At 41.6% G+C, this 20090-nt stretch overlaps 1 protein-coding gene across 7 annotated transcripts in view; it reads left to right on the top strand.

Moving 5' to 3' along the window:
* The window catches only part of LOC118821931 (utrophin-like), a 301986-nt gene that overhangs the window by 108767 nt on the left and 173129 nt on the right, over nucleotides 1-20090 (top strand). For 6 of the 7 annotated variants that reach the window (XM_036590622.1, XM_036590623.1, XM_036590621.1 and 3 more), the window contains 2 exons: nucleotides 757-911; nucleotides 2433-2622. In XM_036590622.1, the coding sequence (XP_036446515.1) occupies nucleotides 757-911; nucleotides 2433-2622 (345 nt within the window). Of the gene's footprint in view, nucleotides 1-756; nucleotides 912-2432; nucleotides 2623-11545; nucleotides 11949-20090 lie in introns of those variants that run through there. The other variant, XM_036590627.1, reaches the window with a different exon arrangement.

Consider the following 20090-nt stretch of genomic DNA (forward strand, 5'->3'; position numbering starts at 1 on the left):
TGTGATAGAGGAGGTTTCATATGCAGGTCTTGGGTGTTTTCAAAATTATGTACATGCACGTATGTGTGTGTGTGTGTGTGTGTGTGTATATATATATATATATATATTAACACAACACACTCTTGTGTACCTGAATGATTAGGCCTGCATTTGGACTGTTTCTTAAGGCCTGTTTCATGTGATATTTCCCTAAGTCTGTAAACAAAGAATAGCATTAAACTTGGTCTGTTTTACTCCCGGATTGGACCTCATTCATGCAATGTGTTGTGATTATTTCAGCAAATGGTGTTTTATATAAAGCTTGTCAAAACTTGATTTTAGCTTACAGTGTAATCTTTAGCTAATAAGTTTTCCCTCAGACCTGTGAGTGGTCCTGAAGGGTCGTTGCATGCAGAGTGTACTTTAAATTCCAACAGTTAAATGGCTGTCTTACACTACCCAGGTTGACCTGCAGGTGGCGGTAGAGTATTGCTTTAAAGGTGCTCCTTGGATGATGTGCTCCTGCGTTGTCACTCTATAGGATGCATTTTGATTTTAGAGACAGTAGATTAAAATAATTTGCCATACCTTCACAGATCATATTTTTTTCCACAAATATGATTGTTTTGATAGCACCGGTGGGCTTCAGCTTTGAATTCATGCTAGTTTTCTCATCTTCTCATATGTTTTAGCTGTTCCTCTGTTTGTAGATCTCTTGTCATCTGAAGTGTCAAGTTCACTTTTTTGTTCACTGTATTTTTGTACTTGTTTCTCAAGGCCTTCCTACAAGACTTGAGCAGAGAGCAGGTAACCGTGGCAACCTTCAGTGAGCTTTGCAATCAGCTCCTGGAGGACTATTCTGCTGACGACACCCGCAGGGTCAAAGAAGTGATGGGCAAACACATCACAGCCTGGAACTCCATCAACAACAGGTACACGCACCCCCAGAACAATAGGGGACACACAGAATTGGTCAACAGCAGCAACACACACAGTTTCGAACATGCACACTCCCACAGAGCATAGAAAGTACCAGTGCTATGTGGGAGAGCGCACCAGTGTTTCAGAAGGTACATACATATGCTGCCATACGTTCGCACAGCAGCACTCAGACAAGATATCCGGCTTGCAAGAATACAACAGATGTTCACACATTCTCGTAGATCTACACTGACCTACTGTCCACCATAATCAAAATGGAACATATGGGTGCGATTCTGCGCATACAGACATGCATGGGTAGCTTATGATTACATCTGGACTGATTGTAGACTAATTGCCCTCAACAGCACCATCAAACATGCAGGATTTCTTGCGATTTTAGTATGTAATTCCACTGATTTGTGTCTGTAAATCCAATGGTTGAGATGTAAACAAACCCTTTCAGACTGGTTTGATGTAAAATGGTTCATTGTAGAGAAACTCAGCCACTCTTTGGTAACTTTCTCTACAATTTCCTTACAGTGGTGGCGATAGGAACCAGGTGTCGTAATCTCTACGATGCAAATTTAGCCATTTTGTCCACCATTAAGCAATTAAGCCACAAACTGAACTTACAGAAAACAATGTCTTAGGCATCAGGGAGCCAATTCATAACCATGTCATATAATAGCTGTCTGTGAGGTAGCCTGTAGAGGAATTAATGTCTTCAGACGTCCACTGTCCGCCACTGTGAACAGTTCTAACTCAGTAATCGACTCTAACGAAGCATTTCACAACCACTGTGAATGATTTTGTTTACATCTTAATGAATTAATTATGCAGAAATTTTGACAAATCAGTAGAATTCCACTTTAATACACTCAGTATTAAAGGTGGGCGATACGGCAAAATATAATATTGTAATGCTTCAAGAAATTTTGGATAGGCAATGTCACAATATTTATTTTATCAGGCATCTGATCAGCTGGAAGAGGACAAGAAAAAGTACACAGCACAGTACACTTTGAAAAATATTGAAAACTGAATACAGTGATTTTTGTTCAATATGTGGCATATTATGTTGCACTAAATCCAGTTAAACGGGACTCATTTTGCTCTCTTTACAATGAGATGTGCAGTTTGTCAGTGTTTTACAAGTACTGACGTTTTGCATGATATGTTCAGAAAAGCACACTGTACTGTATTGTGACATAATGTATCATAATAATGATATGTTGTCATATTGCCCAGCCCTGCTCACTATCATTTATATTAGTAATACAGTAATTTACAGATTATTTTGAAGGTTATCAGAGTTTCAAAATAATCACTGTCAATTCATTTAGAAGCTCCAATTTAATCAAAGACTTTTTCATTTGAATTTAACTGAATAACTGACGGCCCTAATAGCAGTTCTGTCTACCTTTTCTGTGAAAAGGTGGGTGTGTTAAATGGTTGAAAGGACGGACAGGTGGTCAGCACACCTAGAGACCACCCTGCTGATGCGCTGTTAACTGTTATGTCATTCTCAGAGCGTCGGATCGCCAAGCAGTGCTGGACTCGGAGCTGAAGAGTCTGCAGGCATCTCTCAGGGAGCTGGAGGCTTTCCTCAAGTGGCTGCAGGAGGCGGAGACTACAGTCAACGTTCTAGCTGATGCCTCCCAGAGGGAGGAGCTTTCTCAGGACTCTGCCCACATCAGGGAGCTCAAGGGTCAACTACAGGTAAGAGCTGTTCCCCCTCTTTCTTTTTCCCCTCTCAATCTCTCTCTCTCTGGGCCTGTCGCAAAGCAGGCACCCTTAGCAAGAGTCCTCAACAGCGCTAGGTTTAAAAACGTTTGGGACAGACTCGTGAGACGTACAGTTTGTGTACAGAGTGCAGAAGTCAGAGACCACTTTTCATTCATGTCATTTCCAGGCAAATCGAAAATTGCCAGTCCATTGACTGAGAACTGCAGCAGCTTCTTTGCAGATTTGCTTCTTTCTTTGTCCATTTCGTTTTCTAAGCAGACAGCTACACATCCTTTCAGACTCATAGCGTTAAATTATCTTCTCACAGTGGAAGGATGGACAGAAACACCTGTGGATGTTTTCAGATCTGAAGCAGCTTGATTTTCTCCTCTCTCTCAAAGATGAAAGCTTTAAGTGCTGTTTATCTGACGGGGACAGTTTTGGTGGCCTTCAGGGTCTTGCTTTGTTGTTAGAAGTCCCTTTTCCTCAGTATCTTTTAATCATTTTTCTTTTAATCTTTTCCTTTGACTTTCTCCTTCCTTATGCAAGTGAATTATCTTCTATCAAACCTCCTTAGAAATAAAGGTCTCCTCAAAAATCAATAACTTGTAGTTAATGGACATTTTGACTGGACAGTAACTAAATAAGGGATGACTTTGACTTTTGCACAGTACTGTATGTATTATGAATGAAATTCTAGCTCATACTCGCTTTTCTGAAAGCTATTATACTTGTGTTAGGAGCTAATTTGCTTGTCTACAGTGCCGCTGTATAGATTACAAGCATAACAACATAACGCATCTCAATGACAAGATAAATTAATAAAGAGAGGTTTTTATTTATTTATTTATTTATTTTTTTACTTATACCTGAATATCTCCAGCCTGGACAGCAAAGAATTTAGGTGTGTTTCAGTTCTCTCTCTCTCTCTCTCTCTCTCTCTCTCTCTCTCTCTCTCTCTCTCTCTCTCTCTCTCTCTCTCTCTCTCTGTCTCTCTCTCTCTCTCCCTCTCTCTGTTTGTCTTCTCTTTGCTTGTGTGTGGTTGTTAATGTGTTTTTGATGTGTCAGTTTTGACACTCTGAGATGTGACATTAATGCGGTCAAAAGACGTTTTTACTGTGAACACACTTCTTATCCATGATTTATGTCGGTTGGCTCTGTACTCCGTCTGAAACGGCCGTGTCTGTATCTTCCTTCTTCAGTGCTGCTGTCTTCTGATGTGATATGATATGATGTGGCTATACTTAGACTTTAATGCAGGTCTATATGAGGCTGAAGTGTGTTAGCCCAACAGGATGCTGCCTTCTGCATACTTGAGTGTGTGTTATAAGGTGTGTGTGTGTGTGTGTGTGTGTGTGTGTGTGCTGCGTGTGCGCATGCACCAGTGCACTCTCCATCCTATTATCACCCTGTCGACCTTCATTTGTACACTCTTCAACCAAAGTTTAGTATGTACATGCTTAAAGTGCAAAGCAGTGCCATGTGAGTCGGTCAACAGGAGAATTTTAGGCCCGAACAACATTTTACAGGATTTGTATACCTGTTAGTGTTTCCGAATAAGTGCTCAATACTTGCTCTCACCACCTTAAAAACAGATATACATACATTTATAATTAATGCCAGATATGGAGACAGACTGGATTTTTGCTTACTCTGGTAGCAGCACTGATACAGAAGTAAGGTCAAGACTTAAACCTTTGTATAGTGTTTTGTTTTCATAGTCAGTTTAGCTGCTTTATTGAGTGGAGCCAAGTGCATTTTCCTTTTGGTAATGCTTTGGTCCAAATTCAGATCTGTCAGGAGTCAAGTAACTTTGCTAGGCAAGCACAGATCTTGTTCAGGTTTGAGGACGTGTTCGCCATTTTTTGTACTAGATTTATATAGGTTTCATAATTTATCAGCTAAGCAATCAAGCTAAACTGATTATCTAGCTTATCTTTGTTTACCTTCGTCTCTCAGCTCTGTGGCAGCTAAACAAGTGACTGAGGGCGTGTTCAGCTTGACATTCACCTAAATGTCATTCAGTAGTCAAAAGTACAGCCAACCAAATTGTGTGTTTAGCCTTTTCTTTTTGTTTACACATCATTTGTCATTTTAATATCTTTCACTAACTTCGCTTGCTTCAGTCTTTCAAAGCGAAGAGGTGACATTATGAAATTGTAGTGGAAAGTTTGGCCGTGTTCAGTCTTTAAGTGATGTGACTTGTATGACATGATTTTGATAGTTGTGAAGTTGTGAAGTAATTGCCATTTTATCTGCTTTTATCATCAAGTAATTCATTTAAAATAGTGATATAAGCATCTACATAGAAATTGTCAGGAATCTTTCATTTTAAAATTCTGGTGGGGTTAACGAAAGAAGAAGCTTTTGAATACTGAATGAGGAAACCAACACCAACATAATGAACCAATATGAAAAGGCATTTAGATTATTTAGATTATTAGTATACCAAGAGATCCTATTTGAGCGTATGTGAGTGTGATGCTGTAAACTGTATGCAGTACAAAACTTCATGTACATATTTTAAACTTGTACCAAGGAGCTTACTAACTTAATTCAAAGCTTACTAACTAAATTTAAATGTTTTATTAGAAGGAAAGAGGAACAGTAATATATTGGTATGGTAGAGGCAAACTGGTTTGTGCCATAGGAGCAGCGTGTGGCTCTTCTGGCAAGCTAATGTTTATTCACTGAATATCTAGGCCCTTAGTAGGCCCGTAGTGTGGGGTGCTTTTTCTGAAATATAGTCATAATAAATTATGTAAAATTCAAGCAGAGTGTTTGCTGTTTTATTGAGGAGCTCCCCCTTCTGGTTGTTCGCAGACATAAGTAAAACTGGGCGTATCATCGCTGTTCAAAGAAAAACATGCATCTCCAAAATAGTGGCTTTACAGGAGAGAGCAAAAAACATTAAAAGCTTTTAATGTAAGTTAATATTAAGAGAGAGAGAGCTTAAAGATTGGAGTGTTCCTTTAAAGGGACCGTATCCTACTTTATTCTTGTATTTTATTTTTCTCTGAGATACGCTTATAACATCTGTTGGTTTTATGTACCAAAAATGGTTATAATGCATTTATACATGACAATAAATTCAAAATGGTCTGTTTTTGCAGTTCATTTCCATATGCTGACCACATAGAGTGTGAATGGTATGTTTTTGAAACTTTACCTGTATTTAAATAGTATTTCAAACTATTTCATTGAAAAACGAAGACAGATGTGGCCATTTTAAGCATGTAAGATTGTGATCTAGTGTATATATACTGTTCACTCTCCTAGCTTTGAAAGAATAAGAGCTGCAGGGGAAAACGGCTGGAAGAAGCTGTTAAACAAACGCTCACAGCGTTAGACGTTTTGTCTGAGTTGTTTGACCAGAGGCTGTTCGAGGCCGGGGTTCCCAGGCCCTCAAATGGTTTGCAAGCTCTTGCTAATGTAACTACTGATCTGATCTGTTCACTTTATTCTCCACTTCACTGTCACTCATTATAGCATTTTTCCAGGGCGTTGATTTTGCTCTGGAGTTCACCTGCCATGCACAGATGTGTGATTTACCTACTCCCACTGATTCAGCTCCTTGGTTAATGATCAGGGCCTTGTTCTCAGATATTTTCCTCAAACTCACACATTTTCTTGCTCTCCATGAGTGCAACAATAAAACTTTTTGTGCTCTTGTAAGTGAGTCGACTTCTGGTTCTCTGTTTAGGACATAAGGCGCACATCGCCACTGGTGCACTGAAACAGCAGTTGTTCAAAGTTCAAGCCTTTGCTGATAGTCTTTTAAACTGCCTTTCATGATGAATTAAAGGATTAATTCTTGTTGCCTCTTGCACTTTGTCTTTGTTTTGCGGTGATATATTTGCATTATGTGTATTTTAAATGTGTGTCGATTTATTATACGTACATATAGATATCCATATATTGGCTATATGTATTGCTTCTGCTGTTGGACTCAGGTATCCATCTATTTGTCTATGTAGTTCACTGTGTAGCTAGTAGGGGTGCTGCTATAAACATATTGTATTGTATTGCATCGTAATGTGTTATAATGTATTGTCTCATAGCTGGCATGTTAGTTCATGGCTGGTGCGTTAGCTCAGGGCTAACATGTTAGCTTGGGGCCAGTGTGTTAGGTAAGGACACTATAAGCACAGCTTTCTGTGCTGCTGAATGGTGGATGACTTTTTTTCGGAGGGACGTTTTGAGGCACTGCCTAATTTTTGCTGTATCGGGGGGGAAAAATATTGAGTCAAGACACCGCCGCATCGTATTTAACCCAATTATGAATTGCCTGACTCAATACACCCCTTACTAGGTAGACATCTGGTATACCTAAAACACACGTTGACAGTAATTACCGTTATAGTTAGGTTGTTGTTTATTACCCAGGCCTAGTGTTTCTCTGCTCTAATGATAGGTGTGATGGTTAGCCAGTGAGTTAAGTCAGGTTTGTTGGACTAGGGAAGCACTGAAGGCTCGCAGCTCCAGCCCTCTGTAGTCCCATTCCCTCAGTTCCCGCAGTGTGCGTATGAGTGGTATGCATATAGACCCTGACTGGTCAGGGATTACCCCCCCGCCCCCTTCCCCACTCTGCTTCAGTGACTCAGAGAGGATATTGATTTTAGTCAAGACCTTTTTGTTCTGCACATGAATGCAGCGTCCATGATGAAACCTTCGGCTTTGTCCCGCTGAACGCGTCCTCGTGTTGGAGGTGAAATTGCACCAGGCGTGCACTTGATTGGGCTTGTGTTCATGGCCTTTCTTTTCTCTTCTTTTGTTCTTTCTGCTTTCTCCTTCCTCTCCTCTGACATCTGCAGCTCTCCCTCTTTCGTACATCACAGTGTGGTCTCTCTCACCAAAACTAGAGCTACTGCAGGGGGGGCTTTTGGGCTTTTAATTAACGATTATATCTGTAAACTTGCAAAATGTACAAGAGTGTGTGAAAATGTAAAATATCACTGGTACAACTGCAGACCAATACGCTAGTTATGTTAATGTCTTTAATTAATTTTATCAGTGTCTTTCACAGAGTTTGATTAATAGGTGCAATAGCAAAAGCCTTTGTTGCAACGCTGCTGTTTCAGTCTTTATAAAGTATGGTCTTTTTGTGTCTGTGTGCAAATACAGTTCGCAGTTATATTTAATGTGTGTGTATGTCTTTTTTGTATAAACGTTTGGTTTATGTTAATGTCTAAACACATACAATACTGCTTCCTAAAACACAAATGTATGATTGTGTTGAGCTGGAGGCCACTTATGAAGTTCGTATGTGTAAAGAACAGTCATAGGTCATTTTTCCACAACATTTTCTGACCTATCTTTGTCCTTTAGAGTTAAACAGGCTGTTTTTATTGCTGTGCCTTTAAGACTGCTATGTTTCTGCCCTGTTCTGATTGGCTGCCCTGTATGGCGCCTCATTTATAAAGCATTGCAGGCTGAAACACTCCTTATAACTTCAGCATGAATGGCCGTGGCTAAACTGCTGTAGGCTGAATACTTTGTTTTAACATTACAAAAAAAAAAACTTGGATTCAAATCGGCTGTTTTCGAAGCTTAGTTTCCATAAATGGACTGCATGGACTGAACCTGAGGTTTTGAAAGTTTAACCATGTTTACATAATATAAACTCTTATTTAGCAAATAAAAGGGGGAAAAATTTGGTTTCCATGATATGGGCTCTCTAATGCATCATCAGTCTTATTTACGTCATCTAGCGGTCAGCTGGTCGTTTTAGACCGTTGTGCCGTTTGTCTGGACAATTGGTAAAATATTGAGGGGGAGGGAGTTATGATGTCTTTGTGGTTTCCACAGCAACGGCAACCAGTTTGTGTATTTTTTTCATGGTGTGTCCACTGGAGCACAGAGGTGTTAGCATGATGCTACAATAGTTTCCCCATTAATCATTGTCACTGCAGAGTAGAGTCGCTAACATGCTAGCGTCCTTATATCACAGAGCCAGGGGAGGGTAATGACACACGCACACATAGACGTGCAGGCGGAGAGAGACCTTGAAAACATAATTAGAAGAATGTTGTTCAATATTTTCCTTAATCAACAGATTACTCAAACACTTTTTCACCCTCATTGTGCTCTTTGAGCACAGAGAAAGGACACAAATGCATTAGAGGAGTGATAGAGGGTGAGGAAGAGAGAGAGAGAGAGAGAGAGAGGAGAGAGCGTAGCTAAGAGGCATGGTGTATTAACCTACATTAGCATCTGAAATAACCTACATTAGCATGCAGTAATGACAAGAGCACATTTCAAACAACTCCCCAGATCAAATCAGCACACGGCATCATCAATACCTGTTACACAGTCATATGCAAAAGTTTGGGCGCCTCTCGTCAAATGACATTTTGTTGGTTTTCTAAGTGAAAACAAGTTAACACATCCTCCACAGGGGACACACTTCTCTTCATTTTAATGTACCAGTACTGTTATTTGCACATCTTAACACTCTGGAATGCAAATGCTATCGCACATTTTATGTTTTAATTTATTTTTCTGCAATATTAAGGGTCCATAGAATGCATTTATTCAGTATTTGTTCTCTGATGTCTACATAGAAGCTATGCAGCTTTGGTCGGGGGTGAAAAATGCCCAGATGTGGCTTTACACGCCCATCTACAGCCCTACGGTTTGGCCCTAGAATGAAGCAAGCTGTTTCCCTTTTTGGGGGGGGCTTATGAATAATTTGTTGAGCTCTATTTTACAGCGAGGCGCCATGATGGTTCACACAGAAGCACCATGTCGAAATATATGAACCTCTCTGTAAATAAGTTAAGTCATCAGACTATTTAGTTAGCTATGCTAGTTACTTGATGCTTGCTAGTCGCTAACGTTACCTATACTAGCTACTTGCTTTCGATCTGGACCACAGCATAAAGTAAATTAAAGTTGTTAGTTTGCTATGAAACTTTCAGTTTAAGATCAGCTGCCTTCAACCTTTAAAAAGTGGGTAAAATCACACAGCGTGGCTGCTGCTTACAGGTTGCTGTTGAGGTTTAGTGGGTTGTGATGTTAATAAAGTTGGAAGCTGCGCCTCTCTTCAGTCTCTGCAGTGTGAAACGCTAAGCGAAGCTGCTTGATATGGTCCAAGGTTCCAGAAACTGTTTGGAGTGAAATGTGCAGAGTAAAGTAACAACTTTGAATTAAAGTTATCATGAAGTTGAATTTTCCATTCCACCTTAAATGGTGCCACAGTTACATTCTGGCACTGTATATTCTGGCACCTGTACAAGCTGTAGCATTTAAAGTGGAACAGCACATTCTATTGAGAAGTTGGTGAATAGGAGGGAAACTTCGGCGTCATTTAAGGATGAGCATCAGCCAGTTGGGCTCCTAGGGATGAGTATTAAAAGTGCCGACATCTTCTACACAGCCTGGAACGGTACGAGTTCTGCAAACAGTCTGCCATTTTCGTTGCTGTTGCTCCGTTGCCGTTGTTTCCTGCTGGGCTGGGATGTGGGTGTAAATATTAATGAGTGAAGACTGTTATGTAACAGTTCAGGATTTTGGAATTGGCCCGTTTTACTGCCCTCTTTTACGATGCAGGACCATGTTTGAGGTTCACAGTATGACAGTTGTATGTATTGAACTCTCCTTATTCATCTGTGCCAATGCAAATACAGTTTTCCATTCTGGGTCACCTTTAAAATTGAGCTCAAAAAATATAAATTAGCACTGATGTTTGCAGACAAATATGATCTTTAAGTGTGTCTGCAGAGGGTCTGTTCACTTATTTTCATTAGAAAATCCACAAAACATGGAATTTGACCAGGAGTGTTCAAACTTCTTCTCTCTCTCTCTCTCTCTCTCTCTCTCTCTCTCTCTCTCTCTCTCTCTCATCATTTACTCTTCCCTCCCCCCTCTCTCATTGTTTTTCCTGGAAATCTGAGACTGCGCTGTCACGTGGCTTTATGTATTTATAGGATTATATAGGCTGTATGATGGAGGGATGAAACAGAGGCAGAAAGATGGATCAATGAAAGAGAAAATAGGCAGGAGAACATTTTCATATGTGTCTGGAAGAGAAGTGTGTGTGTTGTGAAGAGTGAGGATGCTCTTTAATTCATTACCCATTATCTCTCTCTTCCACTCTTCTTTTTAATTCCCCTCTCTCTCTCTCTCCTTCATTCTATTTTTCTCGTTTTTTTTTCTCGAGAGGTTGCTCGCTCCGCTTTCAGTAAGTGTGTCAGTTCATTAGAGTGAACAACACAAGCGCGATAACGCATACATTCTCTCTCTCTCTGTCTCTCTCTCTGTCTCTCTCTCCCCCCTTTCTCTCCCTCACTACCCCCCTCCCTGTCTCCCTCCCTGTCTGTTTCACTCTCTCCAATCACACAGATTTACCCATGCTAAAAAATTCTTGAGCAGTATTAGTGTCTAGTGTCTCTCTCTCTCTCTCTCTCTGTCTCTCGTTCCTACTCAGTCTCGGCGGGTGAGATGTCATCCCTTGTTTTGTGGCGTGCGAGTGAGCGGTGATGCCACATACCCCATATCTCTCTCTCTCTCTCTCTCTCTCTCTCTCTCTCTCTCCCTCTCTCCCTCTCTCTCTCTCTCTCTCTCTCTCTCTGTGCCCTCTTTTATCCGTTATCTCCTTCTTCTCAGAGCAGCCTTTTTTTTCCCCTTTTTTTCCTTTTTTTTCTTCCTTCACTCCATCCACTCTCAATCGCTCCACAGTTCCATGCCGGTTAGTTTGAAGCGGCTGTGAGGACATCAGCGGCGAGAGCAGGACGGAGAAAGTGGTATTTTTTTTTCTTTCTGTCTCTCTCTCTCTCTCTCTCTCTCTCTCTCTCTCCCTCTCTCTCTCTTTCTCTCTCGCACTCACTTTCTCTTCTCTCTCACTCTCTCACTCTCTCTTCGTTTCCCCTCCTCTTCATACTCTTGCTCAGTTCGTTCTCTCGTCGCGAGCCGTTCGTTCTCCGCTGGAGAGGAGAGGACAACACTGACATCTCCGTTCTGCTGCTGGACGGTTTTTAAGGAGCGTGTGTGTGTGTGCGCGTGTGTGTGTGACGAGGGTTGGATTAAGACTGTGTGTGTGTGTGCGCGTGTGTGTGGGACATGCTCGTCGGAGCTCGTCACGGCTCGGCTCGTGCGGCTGCGGCCGGTGGGGGATATGAGTGTGTGTGAGTGCGCGTGTGTGTGTGCGTGTGTGTGTATGTGTGTAGGTTAGGATGCGTATTCTGCGCGGCTGGCAGTCGTGTGCTGGCCGCGCTAAGATGATGGCCGTGGTGAGGACGTCTCTGCAGAAAGTGGTGCTGTTCTTACACCGGCTCCAGAGAATGGCCATCTCCTCACCACGCTACCAGAAACTCTGCAAGGTCAGTCACACACACACACACTCACTCGCTTAGAAACACATCTGCTTTCTTCTCGCCTTCGTCCGGTCAGACTTTGCTCCGTCTGTAGGGTCACTCTGAGTTCAGCGTGTTTATTGTTCATGTTGTGATGCTCACGAGTTCATACTTTTCAATCTGTTTGTGTTGTACATCTGCTTTAGTGCTGCTTCGGTCCACTTTCCTATTCTGATCACTGAGACTACTGAACGCACTGATGTTCAGATGCTGACCACTTTGCTTTTAAGTTTGTTTAGTAGTTTCCCTCTGAACTCTATAATAGGCCAGTTTAGATCATGAAACTTAACATTAACCCATTCGTGTCCAGAAGTTTTTTTTTTTTTCAGGTTATGTAGTTTTCATACTTTTCTTCACCGTGAAATTTTTGAAGAAATGAAGAAAATGTCTTCAGATTTGCTCATTTTAAAGTGTAAAATGTCTGATATGGACTTAATTTTTCAGATATTTTTCTGATATTTTTATTATCGTAAGTAAATTGTTCTCTTTTTTCTCGTATAATGTTCATAAGGTGGCTTGGTGTACATTTCTTAGACTCCTAATTTTCATAATGTAGTTTCTGCACTTATTTTTTTATGATCTAACTTGCTTAGTTTTCTGCAGTTTCAAGTTCAGATGATCTCCTAATTTGCATAATATCTAATCATATACAGACATAAAACACAGGCTTTAAAAATGTTTGGTCGTTCTTCTGAGTAAACTGTGTTGTTCTTTTACACCAGCGGTTTCACTCAATTGTCGCTGTTCCGATGGACTGGATTGTGTTTGTTTATTTGTTTTCTTGTGTTGTTGTTGTCGTTTGGTCTGTGGCTGTTTTGGTGCCTGTGGTCGTTATTGTGGATTATTGTTTAAAGTAATGCGCAGAGAAAGGTGCTGTCGGTGTTAAAGCATGTTAGCTTGTTTGTAGCACGCTGGGCTCATGGTTAAAAATGTTCTAGTCTTACTGTAGAAACAACAACACGTCTCATGGAGCCTAACCTGCAACACTGGCTCTCATTGTCACAGCTAATTTAGTCTGCATTTTAAATGCTGGCCATGTTCCATTACATCTTTATGTGTGTGTGTGTGTGTGTGTGTGTGTATATATGTGTATATATATATATATCATTGCTGTGTTTCAGCAGTCTTGTGAAGAACACAAAGATTATGTCCATTTCTGAACAAGTGAGCTGTTTTGGAAAGAAAGCATCACCCACACGGGCTACGTTCATAAACCCCCTGTGTGTGTGTGTGTGTGTGTGTGTGTGTGTGTGTGTGTGTGTGTGTGTGCTGTTTACTGAATGCTGTGTTCTCTGTTCTATAATGACCACGGAGAGATGAGTAGAACAGCTGTTCTGACCTCCAGCTTCTGGGTTAAAACCTCAGCAGATTAACACAGACAAACACATACACTCTCTCTCTCTCTCTCTCTCTCTCTCTCTCTCTCTCTCTCTCTCTCTTCTCTTCTGCCTCTTCTTATCTCTGTCACTCTTTTTTTTTTTTCCTTTCTCTCTTGTCTTTTTTTCCTTTCTCTCTCTCTCTCTCTCTCTCATGTCTCTCATTCTCTCTCTTTGTTTCTCTCTGTCTGTCTGTCTTTTTCTCTCTCTATCTCTCTCTCTGCCTTTGTCTCTGTTTGTCTGTCTCTCGCTCTTTCTGTCTCTGTTTATCTCTCTCTTTCTCTCTCTCTGCGTCTGTCTTTCTGTCTATATCTCCCTTGCTGTCTCTCTCTCTCCTGTTCTCTCTCTCTCTGTCACACATACAGACAGTGCCTGTGAAGAGTGTGTTTTTTTATGTGGGTTTTGGTCATGAAGCTCTGAGAGAGCTTTTAGCACGTCTGCCTGTATTCATACGTTTTATCGCAGCAGTGCTGGATCAGTGAGTGAGTGTGAGTTTTTGTATGTTAGCAAAAATAGTGACAGCCTCCTGAAGGTCAGCTGTGAGATTCAGTCACAAAACATATATATATATGTTGTTCTGTTTTGTGAAACTCCCCAGTCCATAACATTCATATATGGAAGCTAAGCTGCAGAAAAAAAACAGTCTGTTATGAATGCAGTGTTGTTATGATGTCTCAAATCAATGCATTTACATATATATGCTGATTCAGCTTACAGTAGTTTAGCCCTGCCTGTTCATGCTGAAGTTAAAAGGAGTTATTTATCTTGAATTGCTTTTTGAATCAGCCCCAATACAGGGCAGCCAATCTGATGTGAAGTCATTTACACTCATATATTAATCTTAAAGGGACAGTATCAGCCTGTTTGATTCTAAGGGATAAATGAATGACGACTGTTTTTGGTACATGAAACAACACAAAGGTTAAAAGTGGATCTCTGGAGAAATAATATACAAGAAAAACATACAGGCCCTTTAAGACTGAGAATTTCTGCTGTTTATTTGAGTTTAAGAAGTGTGACATTTGAAAACAGACATATTTGTGAGTAAAGCACAGTTTAAGTGAAGTGACCAGAGTCTAAAGTTAAAAATGTTTGAAATAAAAATTAATAAAAATGTTTTTTAGCTTCTTAAAATCCATATCGACCACAAATGATTCGTATCAGCCTGTGAGCCTTCAAGTGTTCTGTCTTTAATGCAAGCAGTCATTTTCAACAGGTTTCTTAACACAGAGAGTGATAGAAGCAGGAAAAATGGACGTAGATTAAAAAAGAGGAGAGAAAATGGGTGGAATTCAGTGTCAGAGGAAGAGAGGGATGGACAGAGTGAGAGAATGAAGGCGTGGGTGGATGTATTCTTACAGGACACGCTCACTCACATTAACTTCTGTTATAGCTCACGGCATCTTCCGCTCCGCGCTCGCTTAACAGTCCCTGTGAGCACCGGCGTGCTCGGCGCTCGCTTAATCATGCCTGCAGTGAAATCGCGCCTTAATCGACAGCATTAAACCCACTCAGTCTGAAATCGTTTAACCTCCCTGGGGTGGATTTGGGCATTCTGTTTGGGATTACCCTCCCCTTGTGGAACATCAGTTACTCTTCACTTGATTAGGCAGCCCTGGAGCATGCTGGGCGGACTCGGCGATCGTTTAAGCATCCTGAGCAGACCTGCTGGCTCCGCACCCGTAGGGGTGGCATCCGTCATTCCGCGCTCCATTAGTCTCCCCTTGGAGGGATCAGTCATTCCGCGCTCGTTGGAGCTCCCCTGGGCCAGCTCATCTCTCATAAGTTACATGAGACGGCTGATGAATTAGGGTGTCATTTGGCATGTGGCACAGCTGGGGTTGGATCCCACTGTATTCAGTATTTTAACTATTTGGAGCTTTATTTTATGATGGTGGTGTCTTATGAGCCTCGAGTTAAAGGCTTATTTAGAGAAAAAATGTGCTCATTTTGAAAGAAGTGTTTTTGTGATGTCACAAAAACCAAAACATTTCCACATGTTCAGCCTACAGCAAGTTGGCTCCGCCCATTCATCTTGAAGGAGGCACTTCAGCTGTTCGTTGCCTTTCGATTGAGGCACAATACAGAGCAGCCAATCAGCACATAGCTAATTTACATTTATCAATCTTAAAAGCACTGTAATATATGTATACTATATATCTGACAGCACCATCTGCACTTTACATTGGTGGAATATTTCATGATGAATGCATCAATAGGAATGATCCAAAACAAAACTGCTTTGAATGAAATCTTCTTACAGTAAAGTACATTAATGTTAACATTTAATTTTCTTCTTCTGTATCGCTGCTATTTGAGAGTATGTCTGTGTGCGTGTTCATCCACATACACAAATCTCTGTTAGTGTGAAATCTGTGTTGTTAAAGTTGATGATGGGCATCAGAGTCTCAAGACGGTCAGCCTCAAATCCTCCAGCTCATTAAATACTGTGTGAGCGCACTCATTTGGCCGGTCTGATTTTTCCCCTGCATGCGAGCTCATAATTATGCGTGACTCTGCTGTGTTGTAAGAGGCCGTGCGTGCCTGTGTTGGTGTGCAGGTGGGTTTCTCTGAGTCTCTAGAGCCAGTGGTGTCAAAAGCCACCTGTTGAGGACAGGCTGGTGCGTGTATGTGTATCATTGTCAGGTACTTTGTATGGAGAGATCCACTTTTGAGCTCATAGCTGCTTACCCCCAGGCTGTTCCCCTGGGCCCCAGGTTGCTGTTCCCCCGAGCCTCAGGCCACCGTCCCTCCGAGCCGCAGGCCGTCGTCTCCTGAGCCCCAGGCCGCCATCCCCCTGAATCGCAGGCCGCTGCACCCTTGGCAGGGTGACTTCACTCTGGGTTCTGTAAGAGCGGATGTGGCCTGGCTGTCGTGCTGCTCTAGAGGGCTTATGCTAATGGTACATTAGCATTCTGTCTCAGTGTGCGGCCCCAGGTGGAGGGACATGCATCAGTCCCCTGTAATTTTTTTTCTCTCTCCCTCTCTTTTTCATTCTTTTTTTCTGACTCTCTTTCCCTGTCTCTTTGTTTTTTTCATTTTCTTTTTCTTTCTTTTTCTTTCTTTCTTTCATTTCTTCTTTTCTGCTCTCTCACTTTATTCTTTTTTTCTTATTTTTTTAAGGGCTTACAATTTTAACAGGCTTTTAAACTCAAAACTCTCTCTGTCTCTCTCTCTCTCTCTCTCTCTCTCTCTCTCTCTCTCTCTCTCTCTCCTCTCTCTCTCTCTCTCTCTCTCTCTCTCTCTCTCTATGTCTGGTGCACTGGTGATAATGCTGTAGTATTACTGATGGTGCTGTAGTAGTGTTTTGTTCTCTGTTCTATCTGCAGGATGAGTTCTTGCGCTTTCTCTGACTAATAATGCTTTTATGGCTGTTAGTGCTGTGTGTGTGTGTGTGTGTGTGTGTGTGTGTGTGTGTGTGTGACTGTAGTCTCTCTGAATCATGCACGTATGCACACACACCCTGTGTGAATCATTCTCTCTCTGTCTTTCTATCTTTCTCTCTCTGCTGTCTCTGTACTGGTTTCCTTTTTCCCCTCTCTCTTTTTCTGTTTCTCTCTTTCTGCCTCTTTATCTCTCTTTGTCTCTCTGTATGTCTTTCTCTCTCTCTGTTTCTCTGTCTGTCTCTTGCTCTCTCTCTTTCTGTGTCTGTTTCTCTCTCTTTGTGTACTGATATCCTCTCTCTTTCTGATCCGTACAGAGAGGGAGAGAGAGGATCTCAGTACACAGAGAGAGAGAGAGAGAGACAATGTCAGTACACAGAGAGAGAGATGAAGAGAGGATCTCAGTACACAGAGAAAGAGAGGATATCAGTACAGAGAGAGAGAGAAAGGATATCAGTACAGAGATGGAGAGAGAAAGACAGGATATCAGTACAGAGAGAGAGGATCTCAGTACTCAGAGAGAGAGGATAACAGTACAGAGAGAGAGAGAGAAAGAGAAAGGATATCAGTACAGAGAGAGAAAGAGAAAGGATATCAGTACAGAGAGAGAGAGAGAAAGAGAAAGGATATCAGTACAGAGAGAGAGAGAGAGGGGACACAATGTGGGAGAGATTTCTTTGTCCCTTTTTTTCTCTACTTAAAGACACCAACTGCCCACTGTTTGAACATCATCATGAATGAACCAAATATAAATCAAATCTTGTTACACACACACACGCACACACACACATACACACACGCACACACATACACACACACACACACACGTGCACACACAACACGCACACATAGAGAGATGTTCTGATAGGCTTTAGTTGGTTACTGATAGTGTGAGACGTGTGCAGCCCAGAGGGGTCAAAAAACGATGAAAGACCATTTTATCAACACTGATTCACTGTTAACATACAGAGTGAACTGGACACACACACACCATCCAGTGATCTATCTGTCCTTCTGCCCTCTCTCTACCTCTCTCTCTCTCTCACAAACTCACACACACAAACTCACACACACGTGAAGGAACAATAGATGACATGGATGGATGAAAACGTTTCATCATCACACTTGTCCATTTCATCACTGTGGCCTCCGTCCATCTGAACAGAACATCTTTCATCTCCTGTAACTGGCCCACACACACACACACACACACACACACACACACCTCTCTCTCTCTCCCTCCGACGGTGGCTGTGGTGCACGTACACTCACTAAACTGACCCAATCTCTCTCTCTTTCTCTCTCTCTCCCTCTCTCTGTGTCCCTTTCTCCATCTCCGTCTATCTGTCTCCCTCTCTGTCTCACTTTTCTCTTCTCTCTGCATTCATGCTTTTCCTCACTTTCTCTCTCTCTCTCTCTCTCTCTCTCTCTCTCTCTCTCTCTTTCTCTCCTTTTTAGATGTTTCTTTTTTCTCTGTTTCTCTCACATCTCGCGTCTTTGTATGGTTCTCTCTCTTTCTCTTTTTTCTTTGATTGTTTAACTCTCTCACCCTCTTTTTTCTTTGGATGCTTTTGTCTCTCTTTTTTTTCCTCTGTTTCTTTGAATCCTCTCTCTCTCTCTCTCTCTCTCTCTCTCAGCCTGGGGACTGCTCTGCTCTGTTTTTCTCTCCAGCTCTTCTAAGCAGCCTCAGAGTTCTAAAAATAAGAAACAAAGCTTTGGTTATGTCAGAGGCCGATTAAAAATAAATTAGGCCACACGCCCGAGCCGCTGGTCCTCATGGGTCTGAGTGACTAACAGTGTTTGGGGGTCAGTGCTGAATGATGAATGTGTGCAGGACGGAACAGAACAGGGAGGAAATGAGGGAAGAAGGGAAAGCCGTCCAGAGGGAAGCAGCCTTTACCTTCACTAAAGCACAGACTCTCGTTTTCTGCCTGACTGAGAGCGTGTGAGGGGAGATGCGGGTTGTGGGTCTTCAGTCGGCTGTTATGGTCTCACTGTACACTTTTTTAATTTGCCTGTCTATGCACTGAGCACTACATCACTGTTTTGTAGTAGCTAGATTAGGTCAGGCAGGGTTTACTGACTGTCACATTCATCCTTTTTAAACAGTGATCAGTTTGTCCTCTGCAGCCAAGAGCTCACTGTATCTGACTGTGTGTGTGTATGTGTGTGTATGTGTGTGTATGTGTGTATGTGTGTGTATGTGTGTGTGTGTGTGTGTGTGTGTTGGGGGGGGATTTATATCATTATAAATGCTGATGCTGTGTCCTCCATTTCAACCAATCAGACACTGAACAACTTTCAATAAGAAAATCCTCACAGTACACTCATTTCCACCTTCCTGCATCAGTACGCTCAGTATGATGGTGATGGTGGTGGTGACTGTATGATGTTGCAGATGTTGGTGGTAATGATGATTGTTAGTGACAGTGGTGGTGATGATGGTTGTGATGATGATGATGATGAATATGATGATTCTGATATGCTTATGATGATGACGAAGATAGTGCTGGTAATTATGATGATTTAAGTGATGATGATACCGATGCCAACTGTGATAGTAATGGTGATTATGGTGATAATGATAATGGTGATGATGTAGATGGTGGTTGCAATGATTATTTTGGTGATTACATTGTTGATGATCTTGCACATTGTTGACTGTTACGGTGATGTCAAAGGTAGTGATGATGCAGATGGTGGTGGTAATCATTATTATGGTGATGACGATGTTGATGATCTTGCAGATGGTAGTGGTAATCATTACTATGGTGATGTCAAAGGTAGCGATGATGCCGTGGTGGTAGCGATTATTATAGTGGTGGAGATGATGCTGAAGGTGGTGATGGTTATTATGGTGATGATGATTTTGCAGATGTTGGAAGTAAAGATTATTATGGTGATGGTGCTGATGGTGGTGGTGATAATGTTTATTTGATGACTATGATGGAGGTGATGCTAGTGGTGGTGATGACTGTAATGATGCTTCTGATGATGATTATGACAGTGATGATAATAGTGTTCTGATTATGCTGATGGTGAAGATGATGATGGTGATGGTAAAGAAGGTGATTGTGATGATAATGAGCAAGACGATGATGGTGGTGTGTGCTCTGATGACCCTGGTGACTGTGGTGACGATGGTAATGAAGATGATTGACAATGACAGTGATAGTGTTCTGATATTAGTAGTGATGATGCTGAGGACGGTGGTGCTGATGCTGACAGTACTCTTAATTTATGACTCTTGTTCTAAGGATTAGCAGCATAGCATTAATGGGAAACACACTCCTGCAAAACTTCATAAATCAGTGATATTAGAAGCCTAGTGTTAATTAAAAAGCAGTTAC

Source organism: Colossoma macropomum, unplaced genomic scaffold (genome assembly GCF_904425465.1).
Source record: "Colossoma macropomum unplaced genomic scaffold, Colossoma_macropomum, whole genome shotgun sequence".
NCBI lineage: Eukaryota > Metazoa > Chordata > Actinopteri > Characiformes > Serrasalmidae > Colossoma > Colossoma macropomum.